Raw genomic sequence first — 22129 nt, 5'->3', positions numbered from 1 at the left:
GTCTAAATTATTAATAAAAAATAGAAATAAATATGACGTATTTTGAAACTATGATAATACTCTAAATCATTTCTTCTCCTGTAATACGTTTGATGAAGCTGAAATCTTGTAAGCAGGTTCCTTCATTTTATTGACCTTTTAAAACAAGTGAGCTAAAGAACCTTGCGGGTTTATAAAAAAATCCTCTTTTAGTCTAAACATTGGATACTTGGGACCTATTCTGTCCGAATCCCTACATGAAGACAAACATGGAATACTGGGGGCCTATTCTGTCCGAATCCCTACCTGAAGACAAGCATGGGATACTGGGGGCCTATTCTGTCCGAATCCCTTCATGAAGACAAGCATGGGATACTGGGGACCTATTCTGTCCGAATCCCTACCTGAAGACAAGCATGGGATACTGGGGGCCTATTCTGTCCGAATCCCCACATGAAGACAAGCATGGGGTACTGGGGACCTATTCTGTCCGAATCCCTACCTGAAGACAAGCATGGGGTACTGGGGACCTATTCTGTCCGAATCCCTTCATGAAGACAAGCATGGGATACTGGGGGCCTATTCTGTCCGAATCCCCACATGAAGACAAGCATGGGGTAATGGGGACCTATTCTGTCCGAATCGCTACCTGAAGACAAGCATGGGGTACTGGGGGCCTATTCTGTCCGAATCCCTACATCAAGACAAACATGGAATACTGGGGGCCTATTCTGCCTGGAATCCCTACATCAAGACAAACATGGAATACTGGGGGCCTATTCTGTCCGAATCCCTACATGAAGACAAACATGGGATACTAGGGACCTATTCTGTCCGAATTCCTACATGAAGACAAGCATGGGGTACTGGGGACCTATTCTGTCCGAATTCCTACATCAAGACAAACATGGGATACTGGGGACCTATTCTGTCCGAATCCACACCTGAAGACAAGCATGGGATACTGGGGACCTATTCTGTTCGAATCCCTACATGAAGACAAGCATGGGGTACTGGGGGCCTATTCTGTTCGAATCCCTACATGAAGACAATCATGGGATACTGGGGACCTATTCTGTCCGAATCCCTACCTGAAGACAAGCATGGGGTACTGGGGGCCTATTCTGTTCGAATCCCTACATGAAGACAAGCATGGGGTACTGGGGGCCTATTCTGTCCGAATTCCTACATCAAGACAAACATGGGATACTGGGGACCTATTCTGTCCGAATCCCTACCTGAAGACAATCATGGGATACTGGGGACCTATTCTGTCCGAATCCCTACCTGAAGACAAGCATGGGATACTGGGGACCTATTCTGTTCGAATCCCTACATGAAGACAAGCATGGGGTACCGGGACCTATTCTGTCCGAATCCACACCTGAAGACAAGCATGGGGTACTGGGGGCCTATTCTGTCCGAATCCCTACATGAAGACAAGCATGGGGTACTGGGGGCCTATTCTGTCCGAATCCCTACATGAAGACAAGCATGGGATACTGGGGACTACGGAATCGCGATGGATCGGAGAGAGCATAGACGATTAGTCAGGCTCAAGGTGACTTCCATGTCATCGTAAGAGAGCTGGCCAAAATTTTAATCCTAACAAACAAAACCAACAATTGTGACAATGTTCAACATAATATCCCTGCTTTTCAATGCACTTCTCATATCGATAGTGAAACTTTTCAATCCAATCAGGAAGACGTTTTCTGAAGCCACCCTGAAAAACCCATTCACGGCAGATTTGAGGTCATCGTTGTCGTCATAGTGCTTTCCACCCAGGTGTTCTTTCAGTTTAGGAAACGGGTAGAAATCACTTGGTGCCAGGTCTGGCGAGTATGGAGGGTGAAGAAGCTCTTCGAACCCACATTGTAGCACAGTAGCCTTGGTGTGAGAAGAGGCATTGTTATGAAGTAGTAGAACTCCAGCAGTCAGCATTCCTCGCCGCTTTTCTTTGATAAAATATCTCAGGCGATGAAACAAATCAGCAAAGTAGGCACTGGTAACCGTCTTTTGACGTTCTAAGTAATTAACAAGGATCACACCCTTTGCTTCCCAGAATACAGTGGCCATAGGGTTCTTCACTGATCTTGAAGACTTGAATTTCTTTGGTGCCGGAGAAGTGGGATGGTGCCATTCCATGGAATTGACGTTTTGACTCGGGATCATATAGTGGTAGACCCATGTTTCATCACACGTTACTAAACTCTTTTTGAATTTGACGAAATCCTCCTCAAGATCAGAAATTAGAAACGTTGGCACCCAACGAACAGATATCTTGTTAATCTGTAAATATTCATGAATAATAGTTTCAATGGACCCATAGCTTAGGCCTGTGTCTTCCTCAAGTTCAGCAAATGGTAAAACGTCTATCTGATAGTATAAGTTTTTCTGACGCCTTGATTGAATCTTTTCATTGATGGAAGTTGAGGGACGTCCAGACCTAGGGTCATCATCTAGGCTTGTTCTCCTCGGCTTAAACATAGCTGCCCAACGTTTAACAGTGGAATAGCTAGGGCACCTATCCCCATACACTTGTGACATGCGGTCATCAATCGATGCGATCTAGCCTATCGTTTTTTTCCCACACACATGAAACTGTTCCCCAAAACGTCGCAAATCCAAATTAAATTAAACCAAATAATGGAAACTATCTAAGTGTAGCGACAACATCGACTATATTTGGGCCCGGTGTAGCGACAACATCGACTATATTCTGACCCGGTGTAGCGACAACATGGACTATATTTGGTCCAAGTGTAGCGACAACATCGACTATATTTGGGCCCGGCGTAGCGACAACATCGACTATATTTGGTCCAAGTGTAGCGACAACATCGACTATATTCCGACCCGGTGTAACGACAACAACGACTATATTTGGGCCCGGCGTAGCGACAACATCGACTACATTTGGGCCAAGTGTAGCGACACGTTTTTTCAAACGTCTCACAAACATTTATGATATAAATGCATATGGACTCAAAGTCGTAAAATCTCCGCGAGGAAACACATAATTCTTTTGGTGGTTTTAATGACTTGATTCACGACTTTCTGGATTACTGCTTGTCACGTTCCATGACCTCTTTCCGTGGACAGTTCGCTGTTAATGCCGTTATAAATGTGCACATTAATAGGCGTGTTTCAATAGAATAGGTTTGAAATTACAAATGCAAACTGACATTGCAATTTCGCTTCGATGCAAATCAGATATAACCTCAAGAGAAAGGGTAAATGAACCCACATAAATTTGTTGATAACTGAAATAAATCAAGATGCTGAGATGCACCGTGTGGCTTTGTGTACACAATAAACCACGTCGTGTCAGGCCACGACAGATTAATGTCGTTCTTCTATACCTGTATTCGATCTTTCAAGACAGACATCAATAGCTAGTGGCCGTTTTATTGCGTATTAAAGGTCAAAGGGAAAGTTAATCCTAAATAATTTACCAAAATCCCTGAAATGTTGTACGCATCAGAGAGGAACGAAACAAAAATGTGAAGTTATTAAAGCACTTAGATCGCAATTTAACACCAATTCATTTTGAATGTTTCAGTAAACGGGGGGATAAATTTGTATGGTTTGATTGTATTGTTTGTTTGTTTGTTTATTTATTAAGATCGCACTCAGCATTAGTCCAGTTATATGTAGAAAGGTAATCGTTTATGGGCATATGGACATTCTGTTTCGGATGGAATTAACAATCAGTAAAATATACGTTTTATTTGTTTGTTTGTTGTTTAACGCCGCACTCAGCAATATTCCAGATATATGACGGCGGTCTGTAAATAATCGAGTCTGGACCAGACAATCCAGTGATTGACATCATGAGCATCGATCCACGCTAGGACTGGGACGAGTCAAAATTTACTACCCGGGTACCCATCCCCCTATTACCCGATCCTACCCGGGTACCCACTTTAGGTCTCAGGAGATGTCTCAAAATGTCCGAATGGGAACATTTTTAGGATAGCCCTGGCAAAACGTATTTAGATACATGTACGAGTATTATTATTAGTATACATCCTGGTCATTCATACACTGAAGTTGAATTTAGTTATATCTTTATTCAACCATATGAAAAATCAGAAGGAATGGGTGCATCGTCAGAAAGAAATGCGAACATTAGTGACTTGAAGTGTAACCATAGAGTTCTAGATAATTTTTGTCATCAAACAATATATCACGTGATTAACCACGGATCCGGGTAGTCCTGTGGGTACCCGGGTCCTACTCAGTACCCACCCGACCCGGGTACCCGAGTTACCCGTCCCAGACCTAATCCACACAATTGGGAAAGAACGACATACATCAACCAAGTCAGCGAGCCTGATCACCCGATCCAGTTAGTCGCCTTTTACGTCAAGCATGGGTTGCTGAAGACCTAGATCTATATTGTACTCCGGATCTTCGCGGGTCGTAAAATATACGATAAACCTATGTTAAAATATACGATAAACCTATGTTATTATACTGCCGTTAAAATTAAACCTAAACAACTTTATAATACCACTATAAGTCACATTTCATAAAACGCAATGTATTCAAACGTACAATACGCAATAAGACAAATCAGTGCCTCTTTCCTCAACCACTTGCTCGTGCAATCTCGCCGTAGCGGAATGTGATAACCTCACAGTACTGATGTCCCCGCGGTGTTTTCATACAACGGGACAGCCGACCAATGAGACGGTGCGGTCGGTAAGCGATATCAGCTGTCATTTGTAGCGATTCTCAGTCCAGTGTTGTTTCTTGAGTGTACCGCAGGGACAAAACATATGTCGGATACCCATATATGATGGCGAAGTTCTATCTGTTCCTCTTCACACTGGCGATGTACAAATGCCCCGTGTCACTGTCAACAAAAGCTAAGGGAGGTTCCATGGACCTGGCTCTGATACCAGAGAGCAAATGCCGAGTGGTTGTCAATGATACCGACGAAGTTATCAACTTGGAGCCACTTCAGAGAACGGACGGCCACCCAAGGTAATTAAGACATGCATTTGCGATTTAGAGTATTGGTGTTTCTGTCATGATGGAGACGTAGAACGTTGCGGGGTCGTTGCGGGGTCCTCCAGGGTCGGGGACACCAGCTGGGCGTGACCTAATTCTAGATCCCAAATCAGGTCACGCAAGGGTCAGCTACTACGATACAAATACACGTCGTTTCTTTGCTTACCCGCGCAGGCACGAGAGTGGCGTTATGTAATGTAGTACCTTCAGATGTAGATATGAGATATATACATACACGGTCTCTGTTGCGGTGATGCATGATAACGTTTGCACTGTTAATAATCACTATACTAGGCTAGTTCAGATAAGGCCACTTAAAAAATTTGTTTCTGATTACAAACAAATGTAATTATAAGTAGGTATTTTTTTTAGTTTCATTTATTATAATCAGTTTCCCAAACGTTCTAACCGAATTTCTAATTGTACCAAATCAAAACAATGATGTACCGTATTTGACATAATATGCGCTTAGGGTGCTCTCAAAATTAGAAATTTGTGGCTCTTATTAGAATAAAATATTGGTGAAAAAAAAAGAGTTGAAAGATCGTAAATTTCGTGGTTTATGCTGACAGCCTGAAATGATACAAAACAAAAGTCTGGGTGTATTATACACGTCAGATATATTTTTCAAGAATTTATTTGCCCATAATTAAGGGTGCAAACAACACTCGAGTGCGTATTATACACGAATAAATAAGTCTTGTGTACTTTGATCAATCAGAAGGAATTGGAATTGTTCACTAGCCAATATATTAGCAAATATCGCCGTGGGCGCTTATTAGAGCAGGGCGCTTATTACGTCAAATACGGTAATGTATGTAGATCTAGTTCCAGAATTGAAAATCTCAAAGGCCAGGTTATATAAAAAAGTTTAACTTCAGACTGAAAATAACTAAAAAATGCGAATCAGTACCAGGCCTAAGAGTCAGTCCAACTCCTCTATTAATTCTTTGGCATTGGACCAATTTAAAGGTCCACTCCGTAATGAGAAATTAATTATATGTCCTAAGCCCAGCTGCTGTGTATAATTGAAACATGCACTACTCAAGGTGGAGATAGAACTGTTAAGATCTGGGTATACTAGAAATGTTTTCAGCAACCCATGCTTGCCATAAGAGACGACTATGTCATAAGAGGCGACAAACGGGATCAGGTGGACAGGCTTGGTGACTTGCTTGATGCATGTTATCGTATCCCAATTGCGATTGATGCTCATGATGTAAATCACTGGATTGTCTGGTCTAGACTTGATTATTTTCAGACTGCCATCATATAGATGGCATATTGCTGAGTGCTGCGTTAAACAACAAACAAACAAGGTGGAGATAAATACAACTCACTTACTCACTCAGATATTGTACATGTGTTTTACTTTGCAACCAACAGGTGCAATAAAAATGTAAAGAACCCCCGTCCCCCCCCCCCCCCAACAAATATGTGCTTCATATGCAGCAGTTTAGGAGGGGACAACCAGATGGATAGACTAACAACTTAGTCGATGAAACCATGTCTTTAAAAGACCTTTCCTCTGCTGTTTTCATAAAGCAATCTAGACTTTGATAGTTTGATCTAGACTTGCCTAGGCTTTTAGTAAAAGAAAATTTAAAAACAAAAAAAAATTATATTTCACAGTCAGGATTATCAGATGGAAGAATGCCTCATCAATTAGAATCTACCTAAACTGCTTGAACAGATTTGTTTACTGATTTATTTTTTTAAGAAACTTGATGACCACAACCATCAGAAAAATATTAAGCTGGACTAGAATATTGAAAAGAACAAAAGCCCTGTTCACATGCCTAAACTCACACATATTAATAAATACGTATACCATGTATACTACATGCACAAATTATTATTATCAATACAGGGATTACACCAATATTCAGATCCAAGGCTGCAGCATATTTCAGTAAGACTTCCCAATTTGGAACTGATAATTTCCCAGTTTAATGGTTTAATATGTATAAAAATACTAAGCACTTTTACAGCTTTGTAGAACTAACCTATATTCACCTATAACAAGACCAATAAATGTGAAAGAGATTTTAATGGTTTGTATTATGTAAGGACATGACCCTATAAGGCCAACTCGTCTATCCTGTGTGATAGAGGAGCTTGAAATTAAGGCGAGATGTTATTTGGAGGAAATTGTGGATGGAGGGGTACTGGTGGACTGCAGAAAAGAGAACAACATCAAGATTCTGGCCAACAACCAGTCAGACTACAAAATCAGGAAACTCCTAGAAGCCATCTACATCAAAAGGATCCAGCCAGCAATGAACAGAGACCAAGGCTATTACATCCCGCATGCTTACCTTCACCTAATTGTTAAATCCCTTTGTCCATCCAATTAATCCAGTGGCTTCCATCATCTCTATCAGTCTGCTTGTTTACTCTGTGTTCATTAGTCTTCCACTGGCTTCCAATTATCTTGGGGTAGCCTAGTGGTTAAAGTGTTCGCTTGTCACACCGAAGACCCGGGTTCGATTCCCGACATGGGTACAATGTGTGAAGCCCATTTCTGGTGTCCCCGCCGTGATATTGCTGGAATATTGCTAAAAGCGACATAAAACATTGCTCACTCACTCACTCCAATTATCTTAATCAGCTCTCTGTGTCCATCAACTAGTCACTGTATAAACTTAGATGTCAATAAGGATATATACCTATGTTGTTTAGCACTATCCATCACTTGCTTGATAAAGGTGTTAGGATCTACACGGAAACGTCGCATTAATTGTAATAAAGAAGTTGTTCATCCATAGAACTCGTCTTACTTCATCACACCAACTTCTAAATGCCACTTAAAGAAGTTGCAGAAAAGAGCTTGACTCCTGTTAAGTGAACGCCAATGCTGCAACCACTGCCCTGCAAAAGAGGTTGCCAAGAAACATGCCAGGATATCTTGCCACCACTGACACCGTTCCCCAAAATTAAATGTACTTACCCCAAGCATGCCCGTAAAGTTCTGAGAGGGATCTTGGGCCATTGTCTTGCCCAGAATATCCAGGATGTTGCTGAGTTGGCTAGATATTGTTAGCATCGACGAAACAGTCGCCATTATGTGTTGGGGCTCTTGAACTCGCGGCAAAACGTTTGTATTATCTGCATTACCTACTTGAAGAAGCATAGGAGCTGATATTTGCATGTTTGGCAATGGGGTCAGTTCAATGAGGTCTAGCTGATCTCAATGACTTTCTGGTAGCCGATGTCAATGGTTGGACCGTTGGCGCCGTCCTGGGAATCTTCCAAATCCTGGCGAGACGGTGATTCATGGCAGCCGTCTTTTGGTTGGCTTTATATAAAAAACTGTAGGCCACCTTGCAATGAACAGCAGATGAATGCAAGTATAGCAGATGAATGCAAGTATAGCAGGTGTTGAAATACTGAAAGGGGTGGCCCAGTTGTCTAAAGTGCCACGATTCGCTGTGCAGAGTTGCCTCCCTTAGGCATGCCAGAAACCTATGATCGTGGGTTCGAATCCTGGTTCACCCTGATTATGTTTCTAGGTATGTCAGCACCATACCCGTGCTCGTGGGTTTTACCGAGGTGGTAAACGTCTGAGACCTGCATCACTTTGGGCTTTCCTACCACATTCTCCAGCACAAGATGAAGAAATTTAACTGTAATAATAATAACAACAACATTAAAACCAGTCAATTTTGAACAAATAATTTTTTTTTCCCAATTACCCTTCCAGGGGCACTTGGGGGCACGGGTGAGCCAGTCGTCTAAGGCGCCGCTATTCTCTGTGCAGAGTTGCATCCCTTGGGCACGCCAGAAACCTATGATTGTGGGTTCGATTCCCGGTTCGCCTTGATCATGTTTCTAGGTATGTCAGCACCATACCCGTGCTCGTGGGTTTCACCAAAGTGGTAAACATCTGAGACTGCATCACTTCGGGCTTTCCTCCCACATTAAGCTGACACGCCGTGATATGACTGGAATACTGTTTAAAGCGGCATTAAATCCAACTCACTCACTCACTCACTCAAGGGGAACTTAGTTAAGAATACCAGATAAATCTCTGTAATATTTTAGTCTATGAAGTCCAAGGAGGAGTATTTTGATTCTCTCTTTGTTGTGTATTGGGCAAGCAATCTGCTTATGTTTTTTAGTACTTCTTTTACATAGCATCCAAGCATTGTCCTTCTAAAATATATATTGTATGATCCAACTGTGTGTTATCTAGACATGATGAGCAGGCCTTAGATCTTGCTGTCCACCATCACAGAAACTAAAATGTTAGTCTGAAACCTTTAGTGTTATTCAGGCAGACAAAATGATCGCTGCTGACATGTTCTGTGTTTGTAATATAGTGTGTGCAAACAGAAAGTACTTATCTGTCTTCAGATAATCAATTCTATTTTCGTACACAGACTGTGATGTACAAGACAAGTGTATGTGAAGATCGAGCAAACACCGGATGATCTGTGATTATTGTATATTGATCAGCCCTTGAAAGCAGGATTGATCCACTGAAGAAAAGTAGATTGTTAACGCCGCATTCAGCAATATTCCAGCTATATGATGCCAGTGTGTAAATAATCGAGCCTGGACCAGAAAATCCTGTGATTGACATCATGAGCACCGATCTACGCAATCTGGATACGATGACATGCATCAGCCAAGTCAGCGAGCCTAACACCCAATCCCGTTAGTCGCCTCTTACAACATGCATAGTCGCCTTTTACGGCAAGCATGGGTTGCTGAAGACCTATTCTACTCCGGATCTTCACGGGAGAGGAAAAGTAGAAGAAAAGAAACTGAATTCAAGTTCACAAACAGAGATGATCCAATTGTCTGAAATAGTACTGTTGTATACAGACAGCCATCAAGAAGGGAGTGTTTATAAGTGATTTTAGATACTGTAAAACTTGAAATGAATGCGTCTCCAAAAGGATGCGACCGCTGACCCCTAGCCAAAAATGAGACTCCATATGAATGCGACACCCCCTCCTCTCAAGCATCAGTGGATTTATATCTAAACAAAATGTCCTCTGTCAGGTTTACAGGAGAATCCTCACCTTAATTCAACCTTACATTTATCTAATCACACACCAAATAGCACCTCTTATTTGCGCTGAGTAGAGTACTTCAGCTAAAACAATACGTGCGCGCTGGCTCGTGTCGGCCTTTGATGCAGTCGCAAAGAGCAAAGACACCGTGTTGGGTGGCGTCTGTATGGACTTGCAGTGATGACATGAGTGAGTAGAACGCTTGTCTTGACCCCAGCAGTGACAATTCACAGGATGTAATTAGTGTTTGAATGACATTGTTTATATACTTGTAACAAGTGCTGCTCAATTAGCAGTGATGTGGAATACATAGTTGTTTGTTTTCAGTGTATGTCTAAGTTGGTATTTCTGCGATCAAAAATGTCTTATTGTTGATATAAATGCGATGTATAATAATGCGAGCAAAGACCACTCGCATTTTTCGCATTTAATTCACGCTCGCGTTAATATCAAGATTTACAGTACCGTATTCAACGTAATAAGCACCCAGGGCGCTTTCAAAATTAGATATAGGGGGCTCTTATTAGAATATTATTTTGGTGGTTTATGCTGACACCCTGAAATGTTTATATACGAGAGATGCATTTTTCCAGAATTTAATTGCTCATAATTAAGGGTGCATATAACACACGAGTGTGTATTATACGCGAATAAGTAAGTGTTGTGTACATTGATCAATCGGAAGGGGTGCTAATTGGGATTGTTCACTAACCAATATATCAGCAAGTATTGCCGTGGGCGCTTATTAGAGCGGGGCGCTTATTACGAATAGGGTATATATTTTTTTATGTTACATAAATAATTAACTGATGGTAATCGATTGTTCAAAATTGGCACGTGCTGTCATAGTATGTGCACAAACGAGGCAAATCGAACAGGACGTACATTCAAGACTGGTTTTATATCTCCTTATGACAGGCTGAACAGTTTGACAGATTGGTTTTATAGCTTTTCAAGGATACAATGTAGGTAGAACACATTTGTTTACATAGGTCGTCGCAATAACACGCACCATAGCGAGTTACAATAAAGCTAGACTATTGATACCACCTGATAGGTTTGATAGATAGACTTTGAGAATAATATTTTTAGTTAATTTGTCACATTTATGTTTCTTCATCTTTTTAAAATTCACGTTTCATTTCCCACATATATTATCTGAATTATGTTATCAGTTTATCAAGAGATTCACGTTTAGTTCCCCGCATACCCCATCAAGGGAAATTCACTTTTAGTTACCGTATTTGACGTAATAGGCGCCCAGGGCGCTCTCAAAATTAGAAATAGGGGTCTCTTATTAGAATTTTGGTGAAAAAAAACTGTAAAATTTTTTTTGGAAAGGTAAATTTTGTGGTTTATGCTGACAGCTTGAAATGTTTAAATACGATAGATTTACAGAATTTAATTGCCCATAATTAAGGGTGCATATCACACATGAATCCATATTATACGCGAATAAATAAGTGTGTTGTCAATTGATCAATTGGAAGGGGTGCTAATAGGTATTGTTCACTAGCCAATATATCAGCAAATATTGCCGTGGGCGCTTATTCGAGCGGGGCGCTTATTACGTCGAATACGGTAAGTGTTTATATTCGACTGTGCAACACGAGTTCTTTACGTTCTTGTGCTACAATTTGTTCGCCTTGACCTGCATTATTCGACATTAAAGTCTTCTGGTCCGTTTAGCCCCGAGTGTAATGGCCCATTCAGTGCTTGTGTCTCCCTACATTGACATACAAGTCATGGCGTACAAGGTCATCTGTAGGATGACAGACAGGAATTTGTACGTAAAGAGTTTCTCTTTGTTCTTCATTCCCAACATGATGTGCTAAAGTTTGATAGTGATTCTGTGATATTTTATACTGTTACCAACACTCCCTGTGGGGGATCTCTGTTCCTGACACTTGTCTCCCTGTGGGGGGGTCTCTGTACCTGACACTTGTCTCACTTTTGGGGATCTCTGTTCCTGACACTTGTCTCCCTGTGGGGGATCTCTGTTCCTGACACTTGTCTCCCTGTGGGGGATCTCTGTACCTGACACTTGTCTCCCTGTGGGGGATCTCTGTACCTGACACTTGTCTCCCTGTGGGGGGTCTCTGTTCCTGACACTTGTCTCCCTGTGGGGGGTCTCTGTACATGACACTTGTCTCCCTGTGGGGGGGTCTCTGTTCCTGACACTTGTCTCCCTGTGGGGAGTCTCTGTACCTGACACTTGTCTCCCTGTGGGGAGTCTCTGTACCTGACACTTGTCTCCCTGTGGGGAGTCTCTGTTCCTGACACTTGTCTCCCTGTGGGGAGTCTCTGTACCTGACACTTGTCTCCCAGTGGGGGGTCTCTGTACCTGACACTTGTCTCCCTGGGGGGAGTCTCGGTTCCTGACACTTGTCTCCCTGTGGGGAGTCTCTGTACCTGACACTTGTCTCCCTGTGGGGGGTCTCTGTACCTGACACTTGTCTCCCTGTGGGGGTCTCTTTACCTGACACTTGTCTCCCTATGGGGGGTCTCTGTACATGACACTTGTCTCCCTGTGGGGGATCTCGGTTCCTGACACTTGTCTCCCTGTGGGGGATCTCTGTACCTGACACTTGTCTCCCTGTGGGGGATCTCTGTACCTGACATTTGTCTCCCTGTGGGGGGTCTCTGTTCCTGACACTTGTCTCCCTGTGGGGGGTCTCTGTACCTGACACCTGTCTCCCTGTGGGGGGGTCTCTGTACTTGACACTTGTCTCCCTGTAGGGGGTCTCTGTACCTGACACTTGTCTCCCTGTGGGGAGTCTCTGTACCTGACACTTGTCTCCCTGTGGGGGGTCTCTGTACCTGACACTTGTCTCCCTGTGGGGGGTCTCTGTTCCTGACACTTGTCTCCCTGTGGGGGATCTCTGTACCTGACACTTGTCTCCCTGTGGGGGGTCTCTGTTCCTGACACTTGTCTCCCAGTGGGGGGTCTCTGTACCTGACACTTGTCTCCCTGTGGGGGATCTCTGTACCTGACACTTGTCTCCCTGTGGGGGGTCTCTGTACCTGACACTTGTCTCCCTGTGGGGGATCTCTGTACCTGACACTTGTCTCCCTGTGGGGAGTCTCTGTACCTGACACTTGTCTCCCTGTGGGGGATCTCTGTACCTGACACTTGTCTCCCTGTGGGGCATCTCAGTACCTGACACTTGTCTCCCTGTGGGGGTCTCTGTACCTGACACTTGTCTCCCTGTGGGGGGTCTCTGTACCTGACACTTGTCTCCCTGTGGGGAGTCTCTGTACCTGACACTTGTCTCCCTGTGGGGAGTCTCTGTACCTGACACTTGTCTCCCTGTGGGGGGTCTCTGTTCCTGACACTTGTCTCCCTGGGGGGGATCTCTGTATCTGACACTTGTCTCCCTGGGGGGGGGTCTGGTCATTGTTTGTACGGACACAGTTGGTAATGATGGAGAGCCCCTTACCACATGTTGAGCAGGGTAGCAGTCAATGTAAGGAAAGAGGATCATGAATCCTGGCCTCGTATTCAGGAAGGTATAAGGCATGCTGTTTTCATGTAGTGTTGGGTGAGAACAAGCTCTGTGTCACGGGGTAACTCGATGACCCCCTGCCATCACCTGTGATCACAAGAAGTATCAGGTTTTTTAGAGCACTGATTCCCCTTTAGAAAAAAACAAGTAAACAACATTTGGATTGGGTTTCTGTTGGTTGCTAAGACTCAGATGGCTTCTTTGTCATCTTTCAGAAAATGTTTTACAGTGTTCCCGCTGGCTTTTGAAACTGCCAGTTCTAGTGGACTGGCAGCTCTCATAATTACCAGTCCCCCCTAATTTTTGCCAATCCCAACTTTCAACAAATAAAAAAATGAATGAAAATTACCTAGTTTTCATTCTTTCAACATTATGTTCAGTGGAAAGACGTCATCTCTGAAGTAACTTAATTAGATCTATACATCATTCACACTAACTTCAGTCACAATTTTCTCCTTTTTTGAATATCTCGAGACGAAGTCACTACAAATGGATATTTTACCTCAAAGCAAACCTCCTTGCATTGAAAACAGACAAGGGGAAACCCTGATGGTAACAGACAAGCTGACTTCGTTCGAAAAATGTACTTATATTAATATCGCTAATCGTTTAAAAAAGTCATGATCGTGGATTATTATCACCAGTTTTAGTCATGACATAACAAATGTGATCGCTGCAGACGTATGGAAGCGTGTGTCAGCTCACCAGCCTGACTGGATTTCATAATGACACAACATTTTCCATGAGGACAGGCATAGATGAGTGTAGGATTCAGGTGGTAACCAGGATCTGCAGAACAGAAAGATGTGGACCGCTGAACTCTAAGTACTCTGTTAGACGGCAGTTTAACAATGGTTCATGAACAGCGTCACCTTGACCTGGTGTTGACCGTCTTGTAGTTTTTCATCTGGAACTGTGGCAAGACAAATGTTAATGTATTTTTAGCGTTATTGTGTTGTAGAGCGGTTGAAGAGGTATTCATAGCAGTCAGATGCAGCCTTACAAGCTGCTTCCCAAACAACAATCAAAGAACATTTATCTTGATAAACATGAGATGTGTTTGCAGGTTTTCTTGTGAGTGATTGAAATACTGATCACTACACCAGGGATAAAAATGTAGTTTGTTTGTTTGTTTAACGCCGCACTCAGCAATATCCCAGCTATATGACGGCGGTCTGTAAATAATTAAGTCTGGACAAGACAATCCAGTGATTAATATCATGAGCATCGATCTGCACAATGGGGATACGATGACATGCATCAACCAAGTCAGCGAGCCTGACCACCCGATCCCGTTAGTCGCCTCTTACAACAAGCATAGTCGCCTTTTACGGCAAGCATGGGTTGCTGAAGACCTTTTCTACCCCGGATTCTTCAAGGGACCGTCTCCATTGGTCAAGTGGTGAATCTGAGGGACTATACCATTAAGTGATGTAGAGCAGAAACCTGCAGAATCTGAGGGCCAACATGTTTAAAGAATGGAGAGTTACGAGGACATAAACTTGGGTGTCAAAATATTAAAATAGGTCTATCTATTTAAATTGTAATTTAATTGAAATGTTATTTTAAGTTAATGAATAACTGACAACCAACAGTCCATTCCTGAAGAATATTTGAGCATTTAAACAACAGAAAGACATCACCACACGGATCGCAGATATGTTTTAATTGAAATTCAGTTTCTTTAACGTGTTCTTTGTGTTTTGTCAAGCTTGCTTGCGCAAATTATATTCCTTACTTTCACATAACACAATTCGTCTCGAGGTATTTTCATTCAAAGAAATGTGATTTCTCTGTGTGCCCTTAGGGCACCAGTAACTCTCTCCATGTCATTACAAAATACAGCCTTGCCGCTCATTGCCAGCTTTAGTCTCAGAGCTTGAGAAAAGCTGCAAATTTGCGTATAATATGCATTAAGTAAACTGAAATACGCAGACAAATCCAATCCTAGTGTATAAAGTATGCTGCAAAAACTATGAATACACTATTGAAATAAAATTATTGCTTATATTACAACTATTAGAGAAAACAATTTCGTATATTACAACTGTTAGATAAAATTATTGTGTATCAGCTGATCGCCATATTCTCTTACCAACAGTTACATTTGGAAAAGCTTCTCCAAAAAAACAGATAAATGCCAATTGAAAATCACATTGTGCCTCGTCAATGGACATGTTGTATCTTAGTCGCTGATTGATGATATAAAGAAATGAACAAATGAACAGAAAATGGCTGCCCTGGGAGAGGGAGCTGTAAGCAAACAGACAGTATAATACTATTCACTACTATTCACTACTATTCACTACTATTCACTACTATTCACATAGTTTTACAGGATTTACAGGAATTGTATGTGTAATGGTCATACACTTAAGGGGAGGTCGGGTAGCCTAGTGGTTAAAGCGTTAGCTCGTCACGCCGAAGACCCGGGTTCGATTCCCGACATGGGCACAATGTGTGAAGACCATTTCTGGTTTCCCCTGCCGTGACATTGCTGGAATATTGTCAAAAGCGGCATAAAACCATACTCATTCACTCACTCATACACTTAAAGATGTCTTCATTTTATGATGCTTCAGTTGGGTATCCAGGTAGACTATTTTCATTTTCTTAAGGCCAATAGGGTGCGCTGTGTACTAGTCTATTTATAGATGCATGTAATCAAGGCATGTAAGGCATGCACAGAGCTAGGTAAATACAACAGCATTTATACTAATATCTTTAGTTTTTGTTGTATAATTGTGATATTTTTTATTTGAATTAATTACATTGCTTCTGGTAAATAACCTTTTTTTAATTACCATAAATTTCCTAATGTGTTCTAAAATCAATGTTCTTTTGCAAAGAAATGTTTTTGAGTATAGTTTATTTGTATTTACAATCTAGAGTTATGGTATTTTTGCTTTATTTGCAGTCAATCATGAAATGAAGTGAAATGAAGTGAAATGAAGTAACATGAATTGACATGACATGACATGACATGAAATAAAATCCAAAGATGGAATTGTTTTCATTTGAAAAGTATCAGTGATTTTTGAAGTGAACAGTATGAAACAGGTTTTAAGTCAAATACCCAAATGTCAGATACAGGTGAACAAGTGTGGGTGCGCTCTTAGAATTTCAAACTGAGGTTTCGGGGGCAGAAGATTGGTTTGGTTGGTTTGTTGTTCAACACAGCACTCACCAATATTCCAGCTATATGATGGAGGTCTGTAAATAAACGAGTCTGGACCACACAATCCAGTGATTGACATCATGAGCATCGATCTGCACAATTGGGATACGATGACATGCATCAACCCAGTCAGTGAGCCTGACCACCCGATCCCGTTAGTCGCCTCTTACAACAAGCATAGTCACCTTTTACGGCAAGCATGGGTTGCTGAAGACCTATTCTACCCGGGTATGAACTTGAGGAAGACATCAGTCTAAGCCATGTGAAGACCTATTCTACCCCGGATCTTCAGGGGTCTTCTGGGGCTGAGGGGCAGAAGAGCACCCTATAGCAGCTGTGGTATCTAACTGAGGGTGGGATCCATGGCGAAGTAGGCATGTGTATTCATGCCTTGTAATGTAGCTATCATAGCTTTGTTAACACTGACTTCAGAAGTATGTGACCGCCTCCGTGGTCTAGTGGCAGAGCATCCGCCCGGAGAGCGGAAGGTCCGGGTTCGATCCCCGGCCGTGTCATACCAAAAGATGTTAAAAGATGGTACTTGTTGTTACCCTGTCTGGCACTTGGCATTACGGGGCTAAAACAAGGACTGGTCGGCTCGGAATCAGTATACTGTGTCTGAGTGGGATATTCATGTTAAACTGCGGCATGGTATCTCAGTGAGCTAGCACTATAATTCTGCATCAGTCCGGACTAGTACAAGCAGCCACACAAACACACACACACCTACATGCACGTCGCTACATAAGTGCAATGATCTTGGACATGATGTTAAACCCCTTTTCACCTCACCTCACCCCTCACCTCACCTCACCTCAGAAGTATGTAATGTTCAGAGCCTTATCATTCACAAACTATCGTATGGCAGTAGGGTGACAAACACTTCACATCTCAGTCTCCCTCAAATATATGTTGAAATTGTGGTAGATGATAAATATTGTCGGTGAGACACAACCACCCATAAAATTCATGAAATTATATCCCCCGAGGTAAAAGACATTTCTGTACCACCTACTTGGGAATATGAAAATTTTATCTAAAATGTCAAATATGATATTACTGTTTGTATTGCAGGTTCACAACCTTGTTCAAGACTCAGAGTCAGTTGTGGAACTACACCTTCAACCCTTGTGTTCCATACACCCTGCCTTTCAAGAACCCTCATGAACCGTTTGGTGATCGGTGTCATTCTGTGTCTGTAAGTATCACACCTTCGCCTTGTGTGTACAATACACCCTGCCTTTCAAGAACCCTCATGAACCGTTTGGTGATCGGTGTCATTCTGTGTCTGTAAGTATCACACCTTTGCCTTGTGTGTACAATACACCCTGCCTTTCAAGAACCCTCATGAACCGTTTGGTAATCGGTGTCATTCTGTGTCTGTAAGTATCACACCTTCAACCCTTTTGTACCATACACCTTACCTTTCAAGAACCCTCATGAACCGTTTGGTGATCGGTGTCATTCTGTGTCTGTAAGTATCACACCTTCGTCCTGTGCATACAATACACCCTACCTTTCAAGAGCCCTCATGAACCATTTGGTAATCGGTGTCATTCTGTGTAAGTATCACACCTTCGTCCTGTGCATTCAATACACCCTACCTTTCAAGAGCCCTCATGAACCATTTGGTAATCGGTGTCATTCTGTGTCTGTAAGTATCACACCTTCGTCCTGTGCATTCAATACACCCAACCTTTCAAGAGCCCTCATGAACCGTTTGGTAATCGGTGTCATTCTGTGTCTGTAAGTATCACACCTTCGTCCTGTGCATTCAATACACCCTACCTTTCAAGAGCCCTCATGAACCATTTGGTGATCGGTGTCATTCTGTGTAAGTATCACACCTTCGTCCTGTGCATTCAATACACCCTACCTTTCAAGAGCCCTCATGAACCATTTGGTGATCGGTGTCATTCTGTGTAAGTATCACACCTTCGTCCTGTGCATTCAATACACCCTACCTTTCAAGAGCCCTCATGAACCATTTGGTGATCGGTGTCATTCTGTGTCTGTAAGTATCACACCTTCGTCCTGTGCATACAATACACCCTACCTTTCAAGAGCCCTCATGAACCGTTTGGTAATCGGTGTCATTCTGTGTAAGTATCACACCATCGTCCTGTGCATTCAATACACCCTACCTTTCAAGAGCCCTCATGAACCGTTTGGTAATTGGTGTCATTCTGTGTAAGTATCACACCTTCGTCCTGTGCATTCAATACACCCTACCTTTCAAGAGCCCTCATGAACCATTTGGTGATCGGTGTCATTCTGTGTCTGTAAGTATCACACCTTCGTCCTGTGCATTCAATATACCCTACCTTTCAAGAGCCCTCATGAACCATTTGGTGATCGGTGTCATTCTGTGTAAGTATCACACCTTCGTCCTGTGTATTCAATACACCCTACCTTTCAAGAGCCCTCATCAACCATTTGGTAATCGGTGTCATTCTGTGTAAGTATCACACCTTCGTCCTGTGCATTCAATACACCCTACCTTTCAAGAACCCTCATCAACCATTTGGTGATCGGTGTCATTCTGTGTCTATAAGTATCACACCTTCGTCCTGTGCATACAATACACCCTACCTTTCAAGAACCCTCATGAACCGTTTGGTGATCGGTGTCATTCTGTGTCTGTAAGTATCACACCTTCATCCTGTGCATACAATACACCCTACCTTTCAAGAGCCCTCATGAACCATTTGGTGATCGGTGTCATTCTGTGTCTGTAAGTATCACACCTTCAACCCTTGTGTACCATACACCCTACCTTTCAAGAGCCCTCATGATCCGTTTGGTGATTGGTGTCATTCTGTGTCTGTAAGTATCACACCTTCGCCTTGTGCGTACAATACACCCTGCCTTTCAAGAGCCCTCATGATCCGTTCGGTAATCGGTGTCATTCTGTGTCTGTAAGTATCACACCTTCAACCCTTGTGTACCATACACCCTACCTTTCAAGAGCCCTCATGATCCGTTCGGTAATCGGTGTCATTCTGTGTCTTTGGTGGGGCACGGGTGGCCCAGTCGTCTAAGGCGCCGCGATTCGCTTTGTAGAGTTGCGTCCCTTGGGCAAGCCAGAAACCTATGATTGTGGGTTTGAATCCCGGATCGCCCCGATTATGTTTCTAGGTTTGTCAGCACCATACCCATGCTCGTGGTTTCACCGAAGTGGTAAACGTCTGAGACCTGCATAAACCCTCATAAACCGTTTGGTGATCGGTGTCATTCTGTGTAAGTATCACACCCCAACCTCATAACCTTTTGGGGTTTTCCAAAAACATTTTACGATTTAAAAAAAAATATGAAATAATGATTTAGATGTATATAATCACGATAACCGTATATAGGCTTGACTCGAAAAAGTAAATTAGCTCGTAATTGTGTTTTTGAAATTATTTCCTTTGTACGCATGCTGAAAAATCTTCATTGGGTATTTACGCATGCTGTTTTTATACATTTGAGTTTTTCATTTAATGCATGCGCTTCTGTAAGCAAGTAAAAGTAATTGGGTTTTGAATATTTTGGGGGGTATTTTATGAAAATACACTGTTTATCTGTAGCTCTGACTATTGGTTGTACCATAGCGTCAGACAGATAGAGTTGGCATTTTAAAGAGAGATTGTCTAAACGTGCCTTACGTAGGACGAAATACATTGCTTTGATTGCTTGTTCACACAGAGTTTTAACAGATTTAGAAAATTTATTATGGCTTTGGAAATAAATACCAAGATATTTATATTCATCCACAAATTCCAAATAGTTTTTATTCAAAATAAATTTCCTTCTTTTGTCAATTTTAGAACCACTGAAAATAAGGACCTTCGTGTTATCCGTGTTTACAATTAGTTTCCACAATTTACAAAACATTTCTGAACAATTAAGTGAATTCTGTGGGTGTTTATGTGTCAGGGCCAAAAGACCTGTGTTGTCATCTACAAAACAATCAAGTGTAGTTGAATTGAATTGCAACCCTGTGCAATCATGTTGCATAAAAAAGGATGCTAAATCATTCAAATACAAGCAAAAAAAAATTGGCGATAGATTTTCCCCTTGTCTAACTCCAACATGGTCTCCCTCGCCGTGATATTGCTGGAATATTGCTAAAAGCGTCATAGAATGAAACTCACTCTCACTCACTCACTCACTCACTCACTCACTCACTCACTCACTCACTCACTCACCCACCCACCCACCCACCCACTCACTCACCCACTCACTGACTCATTCACTCATTATGGAGTGTGAATATGTGATCAATGGTAGAATATTTGTTTAAATCCTGCCTGTGCTTCTGAGAGAATGTTTTCATTTTCAAAGTAAGTGTTTATTCTAAACCCAAGAATACCCGCACACAATTTACTGAGACAGCTGATTACACTAATAGGATGATCATTTTCCCATTTGTTTGGATCTCCTTTCCCTTTATAAATTGGTCTAATTATACCTGTAAGCCACTGGTCAGGGAAAACACCTGTATCTAGAATTGTATTAAAAAGTTTAACGTACACAGGAATCGTAACCTCAGAGCTATTTATGATATATTTGTCTACAACTACACCCTGTTTGGCTGTTCCTTGGCAGTTGAACCTGGTCTTCGTCTGTAGCTGTCTGCTGGGGCTGGTGGGGGTCAGGGTCAGGCTTCTGTGGCTGTCTGTTAGGGCTGGTGGGGGTCAGGCTTCTGTGGCTGTCTGCAAGGGCTGGTGGGGGTCAGGCTTCTGTGGCTGTCTGTTGAGGCTGGATGGGGTCAGGCTTCTGTGGCTGTCTGTTAGGGCTGGTGGGGGTCAGGCTTCTGTGGCTGTCTGCTAGGGCTGGTGGGGGTCAGGCTTCTGTGGCTGTCTGCTAGGGCTAGGGGGGTCAGGCTTCTGTGGCTGTCTGTTAGGGCTGGTGGGGTCAGGCTTCTGTGGCTGTCTGCTAGGGCTGGTGGGGGGTCAGGCTTCTGTGGCTGTCCGTTAGGGCTGGATGGGGTCTCGCTTCTGTGGCTGTCTGTTAAGGCTGGATGGGGTCAGGCTTCTGTGGCTGTCTGTTAGGGCTGGTGGGGGGTCAGGCTTCTGTGGCTGTCTGTTAAGGCTGGATGGGGTCAGGCTTCTGTGGCTGTCTGTTAGGGCTGGTGGGGGGTCAGGCTTCTGTGGCTGTCTGCTAGGGCTGGAGGGGGGGGGGGGGGTCAGGGGTTCTAGGGCTGTCTGCTGTTAGGGGGGGGGGGGGGGGGGTCAGGCTTCTGTGGCTGTCTGTTAAGGCTGGATGGGGTCAGGCTTCTGTGGCTGTTTGCTAGGGCTGGATGGGGTCAGGCTTCTGGGTTGCTGAGAGAGAGGTGAAATCATTGTCAGCACACTCCTTCACTCTCTTCTCTTCGTCACCTTGGTGTGTTTTGGGGTAGATTCTCGTTCCCTCCATAAAAAGCCTATCTCTATTAGGCA

At 42.9% G+C, this 22129-nt stretch overlaps 1 protein-coding gene across 1 annotated transcript in view; it reads left to right on the top strand.

The window, feature by feature from the left end:
* The first annotated feature begins 4766 nt into the window (after positions 1–4766).
* The window catches only part of LOC139477854 (probable serine/threonine-protein kinase drkC), a 53201-nt gene continuing 35838 nt past the window's right edge, over positions 4767–22129 (top strand). The window contains exons 1-2 of the mRNA XM_071260289.1: positions 4767–4974; positions 17781–17904. Of these exons, the coding sequence (XP_071116390.1) occupies positions 4784–4974; positions 17781–17904 (315 nt within the window). The 5' untranslated portion in view covers positions 4767–4783. The remainder of the gene's footprint in view (positions 4975–17780; positions 17905–22129) is intronic.

The sequence above is a fragment of the Haliotis cracherodii genome, unplaced genomic scaffold (assembly GCF_022045235.1).
Source record: "Haliotis cracherodii isolate W230 unplaced genomic scaffold, xgHalCrac1.p SCAF_36, whole genome shotgun sequence".
NCBI classification, from domain to species: domain Eukaryota; kingdom Metazoa; phylum Mollusca; class Gastropoda; order Lepetellida; family Haliotidae; genus Haliotis; species Haliotis cracherodii.
This window is presented reverse-complemented; position numbering and strand designations above follow the sequence as displayed.